Below are 22,221 nucleotides of genomic sequence, written 5' to 3'. Positions count from 1 at the left end.
TGCAGAGGTTGAGGAAACCAACATTGAACAACATGTAAACGCATGTACCTCTTACCTGTCAGGTGCGGAGAACGGTAGATTCAGTCTCCTGGATCTCTTCCAGTTCTCCTACCAGGTGGCCCAAGGGATGGACTTCCTGTCATCAAGGAATGTAAGACACACACACACACACACACACACACACACACACACACACACACACACACACACACACACACACACACACACACACACACACACACATTCGCACACACACACACCCACAACTTTATCTCCATCTGACCGGCTGTCTGTCCGTGTGAAGTGTATCCACAGAGACGTCGCTGCCAGGAACGTGCTGCTGAATGACTTCCGTGTGGCCAAGATCTGTGACTTTGGTCTAGCACGCGACATCACGGACGACGACAACTACATTATCAAGGGAAATGTGGGTTACATTCACGTCCACTCTCATCCCTTCTTCCGATTTCACCTGTACCCACTAACTGTACTCTCTCATTTAATCTCTAATCTTATATCACCTAGTCCTACTAATCCTAATTTGGTATCTAATCGAAACAAATCGAATCCCATCTAATCAAATCTTTAATCAAATAGAATCTAACATATAATCTTTAATCAAATAACATTTGATCTTATCCTTGATCTGATATATAATCTAATATAATGCAATATTTTATCTCATACCCTTTATTCAAATCTCTAATTGTATACTATACATTGTATACTATCTCAATGTATCTCTGATCAATCCCATCTAATTTATAAAAGAAGCCCATCCAATCAAACTCTAATTTTATTGCATTTTGGTCTGATATCTAATCTAATTGCTTTGTATCTAATAAACAGTCTAATGTAATCCCATCTAATCTACCATCTAATTTAATCCAATCTAATCTAATCTGGAGAGTGCTGCTGGCTGCAGGGACCACATTGTTTCGTCGGCTCTTTCAACAAACTGAAGTAGCCTTTAGGTCTGACAGCGTGTTTCTCTCTGGATGTTTGGTGTTCCCAACAGGCCCGGCTGCCAGTGAAGTGGATGTCTCCAGAGAGCATCTTCCAGTGTGTTTACACCACGCAGAGCGATGTCTGGTCCTACGGAGTTCTGCTGTGGGAGATCTTCTCTCTGGGTACTATTATCCATCCATCTATCTAACCAACCGACTCATTTCTATTTATAAAATCTGGGTACTACTAGTAAAATAGTTCATATAATATATACTTGTACTGTAGCATAACCTCTTTATCTGTAACCTCATCTGTATCTATACATCATGTCTTTATCCATAACCTCATGTCTCTTTAAACTGATACCTCTTTAAACTCATATCTCTATAACCTCATATCTTTATCTATAACCTCATATCTCTGTTACCTCATATCTCTAGAACCTGATATCTTTATCTAAAACCTGATATCTCTAATACCTAATATCCCTAGAACCTCATATCTTTATCTAGAACCTCATATCTCTAAAACCTCATATCTCTAGAACCTCATACCTTTATCTAGAACCTCATATCTCTAAAACCTAATGTCTCTAGAACCTCCTATCTCTAGAACCTCATATCTTTATCTAGAACCTAACATCTCTAGAACCTCCTATCTCTAGAACCTCATATCTTTATCTAGAACCTCATATCTCTAAAACCTCCTATCTCTTTAACCTCATTTCTTTGTCTAGAACCTCGTCTCTTAACCTCATAACTCTAGAACCTCACATCTAGAACTTTCTCAAGAACCTCATAACTCAAAAACCTCCTCTCTTCATCTCAAACCTCATTTCTCGAGAACCTCATATCTCCATCTCCTCACCGTGGGGGTCGTGTTGTCAAGGCCCGACTGTGTCTCCGTCTGTGCAGGTCAGAGTCCGTACCCCAACGTGGTCGTGGACGCTCACTTCTACAAGATGATCAAAGCCGGCCGCCACATGTCCAAGCCTGACTTCGCCACTGCAGAGATGTAAAGAACTTTTTATCTTAATATTGTTCAATTAACTATGAATAATAGTTATAGATCTGTTCCTCTGCAGAAGATCCAATAATCCAAATGTTTCTCTGGAGAGGTTTCCCAGAGATTGTCTGGATTTAACCAGTGAGCTGCAAACCATCTTCTCCCGCTCCTCTTTCCTCTCCAGATACCAGCTGATGATTGGCTGTTGGAATTTAGAGCCCACCCACAGACCAACATTCACTGAGATTGGCCAGTTGATTAAGAACCTCCTCTCCACCAATGAGGCACAGCCACATCAAAATGACCCGGTAAGAGAGAAAACCAATAGGAGTAGTCATGCAGATGACAAATAATAGAAATTTCATTCATTTACTAATTTATATCCCTTAGCATTCAGACCTGAAAACTTAACTCATGTTGTGTCCCTTAGCGTTCAGACGTGAACATTTAACTGAAATATGTCCCTTAGCGTTCAGACCTGAACACTTAACTCATGTTGTGTCCCTTAGCGTTCAGACCTGAACACTTAACTCTGATATGTCCCTTAGCGTTCAGACCTGAACACTTAACTCTGATATGTCCCTTAACACTTAACTCATGTTGTGTCCCTTAGCGTTCAGACCTGAACACTTAACTCTGATATGTCCCTTAACACTTAACTCATGTTGTGTCTCTTAGCGTTCGGACCTGAACACTTAACTCTGATATGTCCCTTAACACTTAACTCATGTTGTGTCCCTTAGCGTTCGGACCTAAACACTTAACTCTGATATGTCCCTTTACACTTAACTCATGTTGTTTCCCTTAGCGTTCGGACCTGAACACTTAACTCTGATATGTCCCTTAACACTTAACTCATGTTGTGTCCCTTAGCGTTCAGACCTGAACACTTAACTCTGATATGTCCCTTAACACTTAACTCATGTTGTGTCCCTTAGCGTTCAGACCTGAACACTTAACTCTGATATGTCCCTTAACACTTAACTCATGTTGTGTCCCTTAGCGTTCAGACCTGAACACTTAACTCTGATATGTCCCTTAACACTTAACTCATGTTGTGTCCCTTAGCGTTCAGACCTGAACACTTAACTCTGATATGTCCCTTAACACTTAACTCATGTTGTGTCCCTTAGCGTTCAGACCTGAACACTTAACTCTGATATGTCCCTTTACACTTAACTCATGTTGTGTCCCTTAGCGTTCAGACCTGAACACTTAACTCTGATATGTCCCTTAACACTTAACTCATGTTGTGTCCCTTAGCGTTCAGACCTGAACACTTAACTCTGATATGTCCCTTTACACTTAACTCATGTTGTGTCCCTTAGCGTTCAGACCTGAACACTTAACTCTGATATGTCCCTTAACACTTAACTCATGTTGTGTCCCTTAGCGTTCAGACCTGGACAGACAGCAGGGCGTTGGGACAGCCGACCAAAGGCTCAAATCAGAAACTGAAGATGGCCCTCCACAAGGTAAGGGCTTGGTGAACTGGAGACTCACTGGTCAGGAGTTCACCTGGTCTCGGCATAGCCTCCTCCTTACCCCCCACCGCCCTACTCCTCTCCTAAAAACACCCCGCACTTATTGTATGGCACAAAAATAGTACTTAGCATCGTGTAGCATCTTACCCTAGCTATCCTTGTTGTATACGGAGCATGGGTTAACCTAGCAACTGTAAGGCAGTTGGTTCTACGAACAGCCTTACTGTGCCGAAAGCGATATATTGTTGTTTCTCTTTCTTCTGATAAATGTACTTTTTGTAAGTCGCTTTGGATAAAGGCAGCTGCTAAATGCCCTAAATGTTAATGTAATGGAATAATATAATAATATATGTATAGCAATAATTATAATGTTCTTACAATAATATATAAACAGTATATTGCTAAAAATGGTCCTCTTGTAGTGTCCTTCCCAATGTCATCTCCTAGTGGCCTCTTCTTGTTTCCTTTCCTAGTTTTCTCTCCTAGTGACCTCTCCTTGTTTCCTCTCCTAGACGTCTTTGAGGAGGCGGAGCCTCTTTTGAGGATGAAGATGATGAAGAACGTGTACCACTAATATGAAATTAATCTATTATATATATATACAATGTGTTCTTATGCTAAATATTATATATTATATTAACAGATCTGTTAATATACTATATATAACATAATATATAGTACATGATATGGTATACTTTATATAGATACTATATGACAATGTCTGTTAATATAATGTATTATGTATAATACATGATATAGTACATGATATATTATAATTCTTCTAAAAACTATTTTATACAAACAATACCACCATGTCCACTGAGAGAACAATGTATACACTATATAATTATAATATATATTATATATTATACATAATATAGTCGACTATACTACAGTATAAACCATGTAACATATTGCATTCATTGCAATTATTTGGCATTATGACATTATACTACTACTATAATGTCATCTTTATTATATAGTATATAGTAACAACTTTTTTATTGTGTAGGTGACATTCTGCATTATTCTGCTTGATTATTTTTATAGTTTTTTACATGGATTTTTGAATTATATGGTGATTTTTCAAATCATGATGAGAACATTATTTTAAATGGTCAATTTCTTAAATTAACTGATAATTATATTTACTTTAATTGATTTGAAAGAATAGGAAATGTGAACTAAAAATAGAAAATCTATCTCTCTTTAACGATTACAATGACGATGTGGGCGGGGCCTAACTGTAACTGAAGGGATGTGGGCGGGACCTAACTCTTACAGTGTAGAGATGTGGGCGGGACCTAGCGCTTACTGCGTAGGGTTGTGGGCAGGGCCAAACTACTCTGTGCATTTTAAATATGAATACTTAAGTATTTTCATTGAAATCATTAAATAATGTTGCCAAGTTATCATTAAACATTTAAAATCAGTGCTAGACCAAGTGGGTCTAGGGTAAAGTATCATTACTGTCTAGGTCGGTATCATTACTGTGACTAGAGTACACTACCAGTACTTGGTCTATGGCAGAGGTTCTCAACCACCGGGCCGCGGACCAATACCGGGCCGCTAAGCATTGGCCACAGGGCCGCAGGGATTAAGAAATCAAGCATTATTTTTATACGCTTGTTGCATACTTGACTACTGCTAACAGATGATGAATAAGCTCATCTTTAATTTTTTATTGCATTGATGTTTTCACAGTGTATCATAATCGTGTTGTTAGACTATTATACTGTTACTGTCTATTAATAAAACAGTGTTTATATTCTTAATAATGGTCGTACAGTATCTGTGTTTATTATATTAGATGAGGCAGGTATATAATTGTTTGTGTCCTGGTCGGGCCTGAAAGATACTGTATTTAAAATATGCATACTGGAGGCCTCAGTAATAAAAATAAAAGTATCAGTACTGGGTGTAGCGCAGTATCAGTACTGGGTCTAGCGCAGTATCAGCACTGGGTGTCAGTATGGGCATTCCGGTTCTAGCGGATTGTAGTCAGTAGGCAGTAAGGTTACAGGTTGATCCTGGTGAACTTTGAGCTACAGAGTCAAAGACATATCTCTTCTGTTTTGGACTTGAGACGCTGATTAAAGCCTTATAGCCATGTGCATTTGGGTCATTAGCTGTTTTATCTCTCTAAGTCTTAAGGAAGTGTTCCACTAATACACCTGAATGTCCTGGAGACCACAGAGGAAGGTAAACATAAACCACATCCGAGGAAACACCCAAGCAGCTGAAGAGATCGTACTTTATAGGTTCCTCTGTGAGTAATTAAAGACCTATCATTAATTAAACTTTAAATCACTTAAATACAAAGTGAGAAATGTATTAAATTATGTATTAGTTATCCTTTAAGAGATTAACGTAATGGTGATAAGAGTTATGTTCTACTCTGGGGTTAGTTGGTATAGTAACGTTCTATCCTGGGATGAGGTGGTTATAGTTATTTTAATGCTGGGGTTAGGTGGTAATATTCATGTGTAAGCTTGGTTTAGATGGTATGGTGACGTTCTGTCCTGGGATGAGGTGGTTATAGTTATTTTAATGCTGGGGTTAGGTGGTAATATTCATGTGTAAGCTTGGGTTAGATGGTATGGTGACGTTCTGTCCTGGGTTTAGGGCAGCACCATGAGGACGAGATCTTGGTCGGAGGTTCTCCTGTTCGTCTTGTGTTTTCTTCTCCTCCTTCTGTGTGTTGGACTCCTGGTTGTGTCCTGGCTCAGCCTGCGACCGGATGGTAGGAGCAAATCACCCATTAAATCACTAAATACTACTCAGATATAACCAGAAATAACTCATATAATTGACCAAATATAACTTGGATATAACCAAAAATAACTCACATAGAAATTTAACTCATAATACAACTAAATATAACTCATGATCAATATAAATAAGTATAACTCTCATCTAAAACAACCAAATATTACTTATTTATTACAACTAAATAGACCTGGTGAATAGAATGATGACGAGGAAGGTTTCTCCCTGGTGGTCCTCAGACAGATCGCCGTTGGAGGGTCGCTTGACGATCACAGAAGGAGTCATCTTCACTGATGACTTGAAGAACTCCTCTAGTCTTCAGTTTAAGGCCCTGGCCTTCGACATCCAGCTCTTGGTAACTACTCCAACTCCAACTCCAACTCCAACACGCTGCATTCTGTAGTCTGTCTGTAGTGACCGGAAGGTTCACTAATTCTTGGTGTTGGTTGGGTTCCAGGGACACACTGAGATAGTATTTCGGGCCCCAAGGTGAAAATGTTAAAGTATCCATGCACTACAACACATACACTCTAAAACACACAATCTCAAACACCTCATACCCATAGATGCTCTGCTGTCTCAGACTCCAGTATCAAGGTCCACATGACTAGGACCGACATATCAGCTCTGTTGGAGCAGTTTTCTCTCTTATGCGAAATACAGCTCATATAACACCAGACCTCTGACCCCAGTGACCTGTGAACCTGCAGGTGTCAGACGCCTTGTGGAGCAACGGAGACTACGCATCCTGCCAGGTCACGACCTTCAGGTCAGCTTCATGTTCACACCTGATATAATATCATCATTATAATGTCATTAGAATAATATCATTATTAAAACATAATATATCAACATATCAATATTTAGGGTATCAGTAAGGTATCAATAGAGTAACAGTATGTAGGGTATCAATAGGGTATCAATAGAGTATCAGTAGGGTATTAATAGAGTATCAGTATAGTATCAATAGAGTATCAGAATGAAGTGTATCAGTAGAGTATCAATAGAGTATCAGAATGAAGGGTATCAGTAGAGTATCAATAGAGTAACAGAATGTAGGGTATCAGTAGAGTATCAATAGAGTATCAGTATGTAGGGTATCAGTAGAGTATCAATAGAGTATCAGTATGAAGGGTCTCAGAAGGGTGCGTGATGTCATGGATGTCCAGCAGGGGGAGTGTCTTGGTGACCTTTGACCTTTGGTTCCATGGACCTGTCACAGCCCAGCAGGTGCAGCAGGAGCTGAGGGCGGGGCTTCAGAGCCCTGGCCCTATGGTGATTGACAGCAGCAGTATCCAAATTACAGGTAGACACATTATCCAAACCAGCAGCCAACCAAAACACGTCAATCTACATCACAGTGTTCTGGAAGTAGTGTGATGGATGTTTTGTTACATTCAATTATATTATATTAGTTTGCCATGATATTATCTAGGTATATTAGAGTTTCTACATTTACCATGTGTATTATGTTGTGTTGGAGGCTGCAGTGTCCAACCAAACTATCTGGGGGTGGCAGATCAATTCCACTGTTTTTACTCTGATACATGAACCATAGTTTAGGGTGCTGCTGATAACAGAGGGGTTAGGGTTAAGGGTAAGGGTTGGTTTACGGGGTTACGTTTAAGGGTTAGGGTTACTTTAGGGCTGCTGCTGATGAAACACCTTGCCCCCAGAGAGAGAAGAGGAGACCACAGCTCTGCCTACGCCAGGAAGCAGTTCAACGACGGCGGGTAAGCAGCTTCATAGCCTGTTGTATATCATTACCTCATGAAATGGCATAAAACTATAACATATAACATATCACTATATGTATCTCCACATGAAGTAACATATAAAATATATAAAACAATGTGGAGGTACATATATATAAAGAATATATATAGCCATGTAATGTGCATGTAGTACCTGATGGGGGCGATGTTTCCTCAGCGTGGGGGTGCCCACCAACCCAGCGGGCCTGTGGAGATCTGGCCCTCTGTGTCCCAGATGTCTTATTTTGCGATGGACTGCAGAACTGTCCCAATGGCTTTGATGAAGAGCAAGAAGTCTGCGGTAAAACAGGGTTAGGGGGCAGTGTTGGGAAAGTTCACTTTCTACGTGAACTAGTTCAAAGTTCAGTTCACAAATTTTAAAATGAACTAGTTCAGTTAAACGTTCATAATTTAAAAATTTGAACTAAGTTCACAGTTCCAAAAAATGAACTAGTTCATAGTTCTTTTTTTCAATATGTTGCTGTGAGCTATTCGTTTTTTCCGGCATTTTGAACATTGAGCCCCCTTTGAGGTTTGTCTAGGATGAAATAGAGTGGTTGAATCAAGTATTGTAGCTTAATACAGTTTCTATCGTGTTTTATTGCACATTTAGCGCATTTTGTAAATCCCATTGATTTCTGTTGGAAGACTCAATGCTCGTTGGCCGGAAACGGAAAGGGGGGGTGTTCACGTTTGGTTGTAGTCTTTTCTCTCGGTTCTAGCCCTACTGATGATTTGGAGAACCGAGTGAAAAGACTACAATCGAACGTGAACAGCCCCCTTTTCCGTTTCCGGCCAACAAGCAATGATTCTAGGAGGTATTCTACTCCGCTGAGCTATGAGCCAGAGAGCTAACGTTATGGATTGTACATATTTATAATTCGAAATTCGTCTCAGCCTTTATACCACAGATACTCTAGGGTCTATAGCATATAACCGTGTTGTCTGATTACAGTTTAATTCATTTTCCACAATTTAACAGCTCTTAGTTTTGAAGAATAATCACCGCGCCATTCGTTTCAATGGGAATCGCGCCGGTCTGTACTTTCAAAATAAAGTGTACATATTTATAATTTGAAATTCGTCCCAGCCTTCATACGACAGATACTATAGGGTCTATAGCATATAACCGCGTTTTCTGATTACAGTTTAATGTAACAGTAAACTGGCAACACCGCAACTGCAAATTAACCACACGGAGATTACCATGGCAACCGGTCAAACAACACGGCGATCTGCGCGCGCATCCGCCGTGTTGCTAAACAAAGAACCCCCATATTGAACGAAGTTAAACCAAGTGAGCGTGCCGTTCACAGACACCAGAATGAACGAGTTCACAGTAACGTTCATCAGGCAGTAATACAGTACGTTCAGTTCACGTTCGCCCAAAATATGAACGAGTTCATGAACTATCGTTCAATGAACGCGTTCAGGCACAACACTGTTAGGGGGTTGTGTTAGTGTTAGGGGGCGGGGTTGTTATTAGGGGGTTGTGTTAGGGTTAAGGGGGTTGGGATATGGTTAGAGTTTAAGGGGTTGGATTATGGTTAGGGTAATATAGCCAATATTGGGTTAGGGTTAGGTTAGCATGAGGGATGGGTTATTAGACATATTGTCAATGCTAGCTTAGCTTCAATGCTCAACTCCATACGAAAAAAATGCTAAAACGTGGACTGAAAGCTGATCACGTCGTGTCATTCGAACATGACGAAGAAATCACAGGATTGTGCTTGTCTCCACAGCAACAGCATGTGATGGACAGTTTCTCTTGACGGGACCAACTGGATCCTTCCACGCGGAGTCGTACGATAGCAATACTCAGTGCCGCTGGGTTATACGGTACCTGCTGGCTCTCTACTGTCTCTCTACTGTCTATCTACTGTCTCTCTGCTAATCTCTACTGTCTCTCTACTGTCTATTTTCTGTCTCTCTGCTAATCTCTACTGTCTCTCTACTGACTACTGACTTTACTGCCATCTACCGGCTCTATTGGCTCTCTGCTGCTCTCTATTGGCTCTCTGCTGCTCTCTATTGGCTCTCTATTGGTTATCTACTGCTCTCTACTGACTCTACTGTTATCTACTGTCTCTACTGTTATCTACTGTCTCTCTACTGACTCTACAGTTATCTCCCGTCTCTCTACTGTTATCTACTGTCTCTCTACTGTTATCTACTGTCTCTACAGTTATCTCCCGTCTCTCTACTGTTATCTACTGCCTCTCTACTGTTATCTACTGTCTCTCTACTGTCTCTTTACTGGCTCTATTGGCTCTCTCAACAGACTCTCTCCATTTCTCTGCCTATATAATGTCTCTACTTTCTTAACTGTCTACTGTTTCTACTGTATCTTTCATCTCTACTGCCTCTCCACTGAACCTCCACCATCTACTGTCTCTAGTGTCTCTACTATCTCTACTATACTGTTTCTCTTCTGTGTCTCTCTTTCTGCGTCTACAGTGCGTTGGTGTTAATAGCAGGAGAATGTCCTTCGTCATGGTTCTTCTGCCGCTGTGTTTAGGGTAGAGAAGGGCTTGTCCGTGGAGATCAGCTTCCAGGGGTTTGAGACTGAAGAGGAAACCGACGCACTGAGTCTCTATGAGGGCGTCGGGACGGAAAAGCGTCTCGTATGTAAGTACGGTCACAGAAGTATGGAAGTATTTTCACAAATGCATTGAGTTATGGTCTACCTACAGTCTATTGTCATTCATCTACTTTCTACTGTTTATTGTCGACTTCTGTCTACCCCCTAGGTTTTTCACTCCACTTATTTGGGTCAAAGATGTGCATTTAAAGTAATAATCTGGACGATTATTACTTTAAAGGACGATTATTTTGTTAATTAATTATCTATTTCCGAATGGGGCAACACAATGGTGTTTGAGCATCAATATCGATATAGATATGTAGATTTATAGATAAATAGATATAACATCTTATTGTCACTCCCAGCTGTACTGTCAGGCTCCGCCCCCCCAGGAAATATGTGGCTTCTTCAGGACCAATCAACTGTTCTGTTTATTTCTGATGAGTACAACAACCTGCCAGGGTTCAGAGCCACATACAAGGCTGCCGACACCTCCAACCTCAGCGGTAAGGTCATCACACTTAAAGGGGACATATTATACATCCAGGTGCGAGTTTGAATAGCCATTACAAGCTGTTTGGAAAATATGCAGCTTCTGACGACACAGGTGGGCATGTCCACCTAGATCTGTGCTGGATAGATGAGCAACGTTTACTTCAGTCCACTGGGTAGGCTGGTAGACTGATCTATCCAGCACACATCTAGGTGGACACGCCCACTTATGTCATAAGGGGCGGATTTTCGAAACGGCTTGTAAGGACTAATCACGCTAACACCTGGTGTTATAATATGTCCCCTTTAATCTACCCTAACCTCCTCTGTCTTCAGAGCAACGATAATACCATCTAATACAATATACTATAATATAATATAATCTGTTTTCAGAACAACTGTTATATAATCTAACATGATATTAAATAACATAACATAACAATATATAATATAACAATATATTCTAATATGCTTTAATATTTTATTACCTCATCTAATACAAGCTTATATAATATAAAATAACATAATATAATGTAACCTAATCTTACATTAACTATGCATAACTTATAACTTTCATATATCATTTTCTCCAGATGAGCAGAAGCTCACCTGTTCCTTTGAGCAAGGCATGTGTTTCTTGAGGCAGAACCCAGCAGAGGGCAACACCTGGATTCGAACCAGCGGCCAAACCTTCCCACCCCTGACTGGGCCCAGCTCCGACCACACCCTTGGCAACTACTCAGGTTATTTTGGCAACCCCGCTCAGGTTACTATGGCGACAGCCTAGGTTACCATAGAGGATGCTAAGGGGAGGTTTTTATGGGAGGTTTGCTAGGGCAAGCCTCTTGCTAGGGTTGTTTTTGGGTTGGACTGTTTTAACCATACCCACATGACTGAGTCTCAGTTTTTACCAATTACAGGTTATTACCTTGTGACGCCAAGGAGCCCGAGCCAATTAGAGAGCAGTTACTACATCTACAGTCTTCCCTTGACTCCGCCCCCTCAACCCATTTGTCTCAAATTCTGGTAAATTATTCTGTAAATTTTGAATTTCGAAATAAATATAAAAATATATATTAATGATTAATGTAGTTACCATATTTGTTTAGGTACCACATGTTTGGTGAACATGTATATAGGTTGAGGGTGCTACTCAGTGAGCTGCCATCATCTCAACCAAACATGACGGCATCCTCCACTATCGTGTTCCAAAGAGACGGTAACTATGGAGACAACTGGAACCTGGGTCAGGTGACCCTTAACCTAACAACGGAAACCATGGTTAGCACCAGAAAGACTCAGTATTAATTTCACTTCAACACTTTTATAATCGTTTATAATAAACTATTTAAAGATTACAGAGTGACTCCATGTCTGACATAATGACATCCTGTCTCACAGAATTACTACCTATATTTCCTGTCTGATAGAATGACTTCCTGTCTGACAAAATGACTTCCTGTCTGACAGAATAGGCTTGTTTTTGATGAGACATGCGGCTTCGTTTGCCATGCGTCAGAATGCATTCTGGGATGAAAAACGTCAGAAATACCTGTGATAACTTCCGATGCGACGAGTCACCTGGCTTTCAAAACTCGCAGTACTTTCAGGAAAACATTTTCCGCCTGCTTTTCTGGGCATTTGCTCTCGAATAAGTGCGGACATAAGACACTGCCCTCAACATATCAAAACGTTGCCCTGGTTGGTTTGAATTACCACGTGGAATTTCCCACGTGAGAAATGACATATCTCCTTTCAAAGAGGCGTGCCCTCTCCCAAACTATGCTTGTTTATAAAACGAGAAGTGCACCTGTGTCCGACTTGACGTTGTGGGACCTTGACATATTTCTGACTAGTTCCGGCTGATGTTCTCTAGTCTCGTGCATGCAAGCGCGCAAATGCAGACGATCTGAAACTCGCCTATTTACTACCTATACATCCTGTCTGCCAGAATGACTTTCTGTCTGCCAGAATGACTTCCTGTCTGACATAATGACTTCCGGTCTGACATAATGACTACCTATACTTCCTGTCTGTCAGAATTAGTTCCTGTCTGACTAATTGACTTCCGGTACTTCTTGTGTATCAGGTCGTGTTCGAGGCGCTGAAGCGAGGCGGTATGAGGAATGACATTGCTCTAGATGACATCATCCTGACCAGCGGCCCCTGTGGAGAGGCCCCACCTGAACCAACCAACGTCCCTCCACCAACTACACCACCTGTCATCCCTGGTACTCACTAAGCCTAACTTACCCCAAATTACCCCTGGTTATTAGTTACTGGCCTTAACCCTTTGTTTGTTTTCCTCAGCTGACTGCGGGGGACCCTTTGACCTCTGGGAGCCCAACTCCACCTTCAGCTCTCCGAACTTCCCTCACAGTTACGGAAACAAAGCCAACTGTATGTTAAAACTACAGTAACATCACTAACTGTATGTTAGAACAACAGAAACATAACCAACTGTATGTTAAAACTACAGTAACATCACTAACTGTGTGTTAAAACTATAGAAACATCACCAACTGTATGTTAAAACTACAAAAACATCCCTAACTGTATGCTAGAACTACAGTTACATCACTAACTTTATGTTAAAACTACAGGAACACAACTTACTGTATGTTAAAACTACAGAAACATCATTAACTGTATGTTTAAACTACAGAAACATAGTTAACTGCATCTAAAGTACACGGAAACAAAGCCCGTTCATGTCAAGGTGAAGTGAATATATTAGTATAAAAGGGTCATATAGCACTAATTCCCTTGTTGCTCTGCGGTGCAGGCCTGTGGACACTCCATGCCAGAGAAGGATGGAACATCCAACTCCATTTCCTACACTTTGATGTGGAGGCCACCTATGACGTGGTAGAGGTCCGAGATGGGTCGGGGCCGGACTCTAGGCTCCTAGGTCAGGTTAACAACATTCTAAATGATGATTTATATGATTATGAATGGCTTAACATTGAATTTGTGTTATGGAATTCACTATTTACTACTACTTTGTTAATGCCTGAAAGTTGCAGTTTTTCTAAAGTGCTTCTGAATTTCTTACCAAACAAAAAGAAAAGTAAATCCAAAGCATTAAGAGCGGCAGTGGTTCTCCTCACAGGAGTCTTTACAGGCACCGACAGACCCTCCCCCGACCTGGTCTCCACCGCCAATCAGGTGACAGTGAGGTTTGTGACAGACAGCAGAGGAGCGGATGGAGGGTTCCAAGCCAACTTCACCTCCGGGTTGAACATCGGCTCTCCAGGTTAGAAATTCCACTAGTTCACGACTTGTTCACAACTAGTTTAACAACTAGTTAAACAACTAGTTAAACAACATGGTTCTAGTTCAGCTCTGGTTTGAACTTCGGCTCTCCAGGTTAGAAGTTCGACTAGTTTACCTAGTTAAACAACAAGTTTACTTAGTTAGTTCAGCTCTGGGTTGAACATCGGCTCTCCAGGTAGAAGTTCCTCTAGTTAACAACTAGTTTAACAACCTGTTGCTAGTTCAGCTCTTTAAAGCTTTTTTTTAACGACGAGATGTAGGCTCTCCATAGTATTGCTGTATTGGGTAGGGCTACCCTTTTGGCTTCAACCGGTTTATTCATTTATTTAAAAACAATATCAACATTACTTAAGTTAGCCTTCCAAGTAGACGGTTTCAAGTTAAGAACTAGTTAATAACTAGTAGAACCAGTCGTCCTTATATCTTACCTGGTTCTTTGTTCTCAGAGCCATGTGAAGAAGGCCAGTACCAGTGTCTCCTAGGAGACTGTATCCATGGTAATGCTCTTTGTGATGGTGTAGTCGACTGCCCTGACGCCTCTGATGAAGCAGACTGTGGTGAGAACATTTTCTACGTAAAGTACGATTCTAGATGAGAATATATTCTAGGTTTGTTAAAGATTCTAGATTAGAAGTACAAGAACCAATATGTACAAACACAGGAGATAGGATTATTATTATTCAACTCATCTAATCCTAGTTCTACTTTTCTAGTGCACATGACAGTGTTTAACACAACAAGGCGTCTTCAAATCCAGGACCAGGACATCAACTACACTGTTTGCTCTCGGGACTGGAGCCAACACCTGTCAGACTTCTCCTGCTCCTACTTGGGGCACAGGTATGAACCCCTTGCCTGGATCACTGGTAAGAACCCCTCACCTGGACAACAGGTAAAAACACCTCACTAACATGTACAACAGGTAGGAACACTCACCTGGATAACAGGTAGGAACACTTACCTGGACAGCAGGTAGGATGACTCATCTGGACAACAGGTATGAACCCCTTGCCTGGATCACTGGTAAGAACCCCTCACCTGGACAACAGGTAGGAACCCCTCCCTCACCTGAACAACAGGTAGGAACACCTCACTAACATGGACAACAGGTAGGAACACTCACCTGGATAACAGGTAGGAACACTCACCTGGACAGCAGGTAGGATGACTCACCTGGAAAACAGGTAGGAACCCCTCACTCACCTGGACAACAGGTAGGAACACCTGTTGGGAAAGAGGACTTCATAACGGACTGATTCTGTTTGCAGGTCGGGTCAAGCCGTCTCGGTACCAGCAGTGAGGGAGGATTCCCCGTTTGTCAGCATCAACATCAAGCCCAACAATACAATGGAGCTTAACACGAGGTTCACGTGAACAATAACATCACCACAACATGATATAAACCATAACTACCACCATAATCATAAACATAAGCTCTACCATAGCCTAACATAAAAAAACAGTAATCATCACATAGCGTACTGACATTAACCTCCATTCACACCAGGACCATAAAAGTACCATCAGGAAATGAACCATAACTAATGTATAAACATACTTTATAACATACTTTTCTGTCTGCTATGTAGTGAAACCTGTGTTGGAGAGGAGGTCATTTCACTGAGATGTGGGAACCAACGTTAGTGAACTGTTCTCTGTTACATTTCATAGTTGTTCACATGAATCAATCTTCAGTGTTCTGAAACTAAACAGAACTACTGTCTTCAGCTTGTGGTGTTCGTCTGGTACCGACCACAACCCCTCACAGACCGTTGGAGACAAAGGACAGAGCAGACCAACAGATCGACCAAGGTAACCGTCCATTATTCCTATTATTATTTATCAGCAACCCGGGTTGTTCTTTCCTCTCCTATGATCCTCTCCTAGTTCCCTCTTCTTGTCTCATCTACCTCCTTGTCTGGTCCCCTAGTAAATTCTCACTAGAGGAGGACATTAGTGTCCTAGTGTCCTTTCCTTATGTCCTTCTCAGTTTCCTCTCCTTGTCTCCTTTCCTTGTTTCCTTTCCTAGTGACCTCCACTTTTCTATTCTACTACTTTCATCTCCTTGTCTCCTCTGCTAGTCTCCCCTCCTAGTGCCTTCTCCAAGTGTCCTTTCCTAGTTTCCCCTCCTAGTGCCTTCTCCTAGTGTCCTCTCCAAGTCTTCCCTCCTAGTGTCCTCTCCTTGTGTCCTCTGCTTGATGCTCTGTCCACTCATAGGGCCCTATTTTAACGGTCTGAAACGCGAGTTAGAAGCGCCAAGCGCAAGTAGCTTTGTGGGCGGTTCTATGGCGATGTCACTATTTTACTGGCGCAAAAATTGACTCTTGCGCCCGGCGCAAATCTAAAAAGGGTTGGTCTGAAGTAGCCTAATTACCCGTAGGTGTGGTTTGGGCGTAACGTGCAATAAACCAATGAGAGTGCCAGCTCCCATCCCCTTTAAGAGCCATGAGCACATTTGAATCTGACGAGTTGATATTTTGACAGTGGGTCTGCAGTCTCCGATGAGACAGATGCACATGAATTTCAAACTTCAAATGGCAGTTTATGGTCAAATAATATGGCCTAATTCACACATGGAATAAGGTTTTCTTCCACAACTTCAGAAATACAGAGTCCTCAAATAAATGTCGGCAAAGAAAACTTATATGATATAACATATGATATGCGGTAACTGTGGTTCTATTTAATGATATACGCAATACATTATAAACATCGTTTCTTATCAGTATTGTATGCATTATCGTTATCAACTTGTGTTCCTAATATGCATGTGTCCCCCCATTAATATACATTTACATGGACTGTATTATGCGTCACGTGTTTAGTTTGCGTGTGTTTAAACAGATGGACGCACACACGCGCGCCCGCATTCATTAATTCTTTTACACACACACGCGCGCCCGAATTCATTCGTTCTTTTTAACACTCACTCGCAGTGAGTATATGTGTTTGCTCTACGGTGTTTGCAGATGCATTGATTTAACAACTTATTACTGCTGTATCAGCGGTTCTTTCCCAAATAATTTACCAAGAATGTGTGGCTAGGTAGATGAGAGAAGCAAAGTGTATGCGCGAGGTGCACAAGCAACAATATGCATGCGCCCTTAAAATAGCATCTGAGCAACGCGCCACTGACCTTAAACCAGGTATTCCCTGGTTTGTGGCGCAAGTGGTTTCTGAAACTGCAAAATAGCACCAGGGAACGTTTGCGCCAGAACACGCCTCCTCCTTTCGCCGAACTGCCCCTTGGGGCGCAAGATCATTCCCTAATTGACCGACGCGTGGCGCAGGAGGGAAAAGAACGCTCTGCGCCAGTTGCAAACTAGCAACGACACATGGGCCAGTGATTACGTCAATTGCGCCGGATGCAAGATAGGGCCCATAGTGTTCCATCATTGTAGTCATATGCTTTCATAGAGTTCCCTCATTCTATCCTCTTCTTGTTTCCTATCCTAGTGTCTTCTCCTTGTGTCCTGTCCTAGTGTCCTTTCCTTGGTTTCTCTCCTAGCAAGTGTCAGAGTGGTGGGAGGGGTCGATGCGGCGAAGGGGGCGTGGCCATGGATCGTCTCTCTTCATTGGCGGAACCGGCATCTCTGTGGAGCCACGTTGATCGACCCCCATTGGCTGGTTACCGCAGCTCACTGCGTCTACGGGTAACAAACCAGCCTACCTACTAACTAACCACTAGGAAAACGTAGCCTCTAGATAACCTCAGACCCCAGTTAATCTAAATCCCTCGCTTGATCCCTAGACCTGCACTTGATCCCTGTACCTTCACTTGATCCCTAGACCTTCACTTGATCCCTGGACCTTCACTTGATCCCTAGACCTTCAATTCATCCCTGTACCTTCACTTGATCCCTGGACCTTCACTTGATCCCTGGACCTTCACTTGATCCCTGGACCTTCTCTTCATCCCTGGACCTTCACTTGATCCCTGGACCTTCACTTGATCCCTGGACCTTCTCTTCATCCATAGCCTAACATCTGCAGACCAATTCTCAAATGCACATTAATCTGGAGCCTCTTAGTTCACTTTGATATCCGAGGGCCTTTATCAGCAGGTGCAGGACAAAATACCAAATACGGAGGCAATTGAACAGACCTGCAACCAATCAGAGCAGCGAAACATGAAACATGTGACATATAAGCGGCTGCCATCGTGGATGGCAGCTGCCATCCAATATGATGACTGTACAGTCATCATATTAAACCCGCCCAATATTAGATTAACGGTTGGTCTGCGACAGGTCTGCTAGAAATCTGTCTCAACGGGCGGGGGGCCAGACGCATATGCCAGAGCAAGAGTCTAACTGCTATTGGCAGTCTTTAGGAATCCTGCCCTAGTTCTAGACTAGGACTCATTCTGGTGCCATCCGGACAAAACATGCAGAGCATTGCAGTGCTAAACCATCCATACATATGGATGATCATGAATATAATAGTAACCATCATCATAGTACATGAGCTACCCTTCATTTTCACTTCCAGGAAGAATATCCATGTGAAGCTGTGGAGCGCCGTGCTGGGCCTGCATAGCCAGGGAGATCAGAGCTCCCCTGACGTCCAGCCCAGAGGAGTGGACCAGATCATCATCAATAACCAGTACAACAAGCTCACCAAGCAGGCCGACATCGCTATGATGCACCTCGAGACTCCAGTCGACATAACTAGTATGTAACCATTTAACCTAACTAGTAGTTAATATAACTAGTAACCAGTACAACAGTTTCACCAAGCAGGCTGACATCGCCATGATGCACCTAGAGACTCCAGTCGACCTAACTAGTATGTAACCAGTTAACCTAACTAGTAATTAATATAACTAGTAACCAGTACAACAGTTTCACCAAGCAGGCTGACATCGCCATGATGCACCTAGAGACTCCAGTCAACCTAACTCGTATGACACCAGTTAAGCCGAACTTGTAGTGAACCTAACTAGTAGTTCATATAACTAGTAACCATTGTGTATCATTAAGTGTGTTGTTGTTTTGTAAGTTCTGTGTATATTGTGTAGATGTGGTGCAGCCAGCGTGTCTCCCAGAAGCGGGGGAGGACCCTCCAGCAGGGAGGAATTGTTTCACCGCTGGGTGGGGGCACGATGCTGAGCAAGGTGACAACCCACTAATCATCATTCATTATGACCCGCACAATTATGTAAGGGATAATGTATAGAACGCCGGTCATTATCGGGAAAATAAGCCCTGAACGGGCTTATTTCCGATAATGACCGGCGTTCTGTACATTATCCCGCTTATTACACGGCTACTTGCAAAAACTAAAAAATAACTTCACACGGTGTGTCTTTTTACAATTTATTTGTTACCACTCGTAGTCTTGATCAGCAGAGAAATAGTTTGCCAAAGATGTTGACGTCGCTTAGCAACCGAATATGCTCGGGTTGATAACTTACCGGACTACTTGCGGAGTGATACGAAAGACGCGAATCAGAGGCAAAAAATCCACATTCCTTGACAGCGGTCATAATATGCTTAGCAACGGTCAATTATCAAAAAATAATTGAACGCCGGAAGTCGGGAAGGCTCATTCAAGTGAATGGTGCATTCTACACCATTAAGAAGAGCCGTGTAATAAATATATATACCCACTAATCCATCGTGGTCTAAACCGACCTAACCTGATCCTGGTTCTACAGGTTCCCCTGTGAATGTTCTCCAGGAGGCCCAGGTTCCACTGATGGACAGGAAGCAGTGCCAGCAGCAACTTCCTGAGTATAACATCACTCCCTCCATGCTGTGCGCCGGGTTTCCTGAAGGGGGGGTGGACTCCTGTCAGGTAGCTCACCTCCCTCAATCAAAACTTTGCTGGGTTGAACTAGGGTATGCTAGGCTAGGCTAACCTAAGCTAGGGTTGGTTATCTAGGTTAGGCTGTGCTCGACCTGGTTAAACTGGGCTAGGCTAGGTTAAACTAAGCTAAAGTAATTTGGCTTGGTTAAACAATCTAGGATAAATTAAACTAGTCTAGACTAGGTTGCACTAAGCCCTGCTAGGGTAAACTGGCTAGGTAAAGATAGGATAGATTAAACTAGGTTAAGAATGGTGACGTTGAATTAAGATAGGCTAGGTAAATGGTTAACATAGACTAGGTTCAACTGGCTAGGTTATACCATGCTAGGTTAAACTAGGTTAGGCCACACAAGTCTAGGTTTAACTAGGCTAAATTACATTATGTTACAATTATATTATGTTAAGGCTATGCTAGGCTAAGTTAAATAACGGTTATTTGAACTAGGCTACCTTAACTGCCCTAGGTTACATTAGGCTAAAGTATGCTTACTAGGTTAAACTACGCTAGCTTTAACTATACTAGGCTAGATATTGCTAAGCTACTGCCAAGATATTTGAAGTTATTTGTCGTTTTATTGATTCTGTTCCCAGGGCGACTCTGGAGGGCCACTCATATGTGAAGAAGATAAACACTGGGTCCTCACAGGTACAGACACACACCTAGCCTAGCTCCTCACAGATACACACCTAGCCTAGCTCCTCACAGATAACCACCTAGCCTAGCTCCTCACAGATACACACCTAGCCTAGCTCCTCAAAGATACACACTTAGCCTAGCTCCAGACAGATACACACCTAGCCTAGCTCCTCACAGATAACCACCTAGCCTAGCTCCTCACAGATAACCACCTAGCCTAGCTCCTCACAGATAACCACCTAGCCTAGCTGCTCACAGATACACACCTAGCCTAGCTCCTCACAGATACACACCTAGCCTAGCTGCTCACAGATACACACCTAGCCTAGCTCCTCACAGATACACACCTAGCCTAGCTCCTCACAGATACACACCTAGCCTAGCTGCTCACAGATACACACCTAGCCTAGCTCCTCACAGATACACACCTAGCCTAGCTCCTCACAGATAACCACCTAGCCTAGCTCCTCACAGATAACCACCTAGCCTAGCTCCTCACAGATAACCACCTAGCCTAGCTGCTCACAGATACACACCTAGCCTAGCTCCTCACAGATACACACCTAGCCTAGCTCCTCACAGATACACACCTATCCTAGCTCCTCACAGATACTGACCTAGCCTAGCACCTCAAAGATATACACCTAGTCCAGCTCCTCACAGATACTCACCTAGCTTAGCTCCTCAAAGATACACAGTTAGCCTAGCTCCAGACAGATACGCACCTAGCCTAGCTCCTCACAGGTAGATACACACATACAAACTCATACACAGTAACAATGCACCACCATTTAGTATCAATACAGGCACACACAATGCTCAGGGAGTCCCAGGTGGTTACGGTCGTTAGAGCAGTCTAAACGAGCGCGTTCTTCCTCTGTGGTTCAGGCGTGACTTCGTTCGGTGTGGGCTGTGGACGGCCCGGGCGCCCTGGGGTCTATGCCCGGGTCGCCGCCTTCACCCCTTGGGTTGCCCGCACCAGGCGCTCCCGCCTGCCAGCAGTGACATCACTTCCTGTCACCCGGGACCGATCCTAGAGCAGTGACATCGGCCCACCACCTCCAAGTAACTTTATGAAGAGTGATACCCCCAGCCCCTCATTTAAAGACACACATGTTCAAACTCTGCAGAATCACAGCCGGATTTGATGTGTTGTGAACAGGCTGGTTGCTGGTGAAGTCATGCTAGCTGACTTAACAGAAACTGATCTGACCGTTTGTACTGTGATGTACCTCCTGGCCCAACAGGAACTGTTATCTGCATGAAAGAGTAGAGCCAGCAGCATATGTCTAGGGTTAAGGCTAACCCTAAAATTGAGTATGTTAAGGTCATCCCTGACGTGTACCATGTTAGGTTAAGGGTTAGGGCTAACCGTAAGCCTAACCCAAGCTTAGCGTTCACATTAAGGGTCAACATTTGATCAAGGTTCGAACTTCAAAAAGTCGTTTAAAAGAAAATGGG

At 42.6% G+C, this 22,221-nt stretch overlaps 2 protein-coding genes across 2 annotated transcripts in view; both read left to right on the top strand.

Annotated features, from left to right (window-relative positions):
* csf1rb (colony stimulating factor 1 receptor, b) overlaps positions 1-5,215 on the top strand; it is a 16,874-nt gene extending 11,659 nt beyond the window's left edge. Inside the window, exons 16-22 of the mRNA XM_079737921.1 lie at positions 63-151; positions 305-427; positions 1,019-1,130; positions 1,863-1,962; positions 2,138-2,261; positions 3,347-3,428; positions 3,950-5,215. Coding sequence (XP_079594047.1) covers positions 63-151; positions 305-427; positions 1,019-1,130; positions 1,863-1,962; positions 2,138-2,261; positions 3,347-3,428; positions 3,950-4,011 — 692 coding nt within the window. The 3' untranslated portion in view covers positions 4,012-5,215. The remainder of the gene's footprint in view (positions 1-62; positions 152-304; positions 428-1,018; positions 1,131-1,862; positions 1,963-2,137; positions 2,262-3,346; positions 3,429-3,949) is intronic.
* Positions 5,216-5,615: 400 nt separating this feature from the next.
* tmprss15 (transmembrane serine protease 15) lies at positions 5,616-21,797 on the top strand (the record flags this gene model as incomplete). The annotated part of the gene is given in 29 exon segments (XM_079738399.1): positions 5,616-5,647; positions 5,649-5,706; positions 6,063-6,180; positions 6,446-6,561; positions 6,917-6,975; positions 7,376-7,512; positions 7,883-7,939; positions 8,139-8,261; positions 9,703-9,799; positions 10,479-10,588; positions 10,910-11,050; positions 11,630-11,779; positions 11,957-12,062; positions 12,146-12,317; positions 13,126-13,267; positions 13,347-13,436; positions 13,822-13,947; positions 14,149-14,292; positions 14,759-14,869; positions 15,026-15,152; positions 15,581-15,676; positions 15,902-15,951; positions 16,041-16,124; positions 17,821-17,965; positions 18,804-18,985; positions 19,333-19,428; positions 19,972-20,111; positions 20,715-20,769; positions 21,649-21,797. Coding segments are annotated over 29 exon segments (3,213 nt in total).
* Between the last annotated feature and the right edge of the window lie 424 nt (positions 21,798-22,221).

This window comes from Pollachius pollachius, assembly GCF_949987615.1.
Source record: "Pollachius pollachius genome assembly, chromosome: 6".
Taxonomy (NCBI): Eukaryota; Metazoa; Chordata; class Actinopteri; order Gadiformes; family Gadidae; genus Pollachius; species Pollachius pollachius.
The sequence above is the reverse complement of the archived record's forward strand: the minus strand, read 5'-3'. Positions and strand labels throughout refer to the sequence as shown.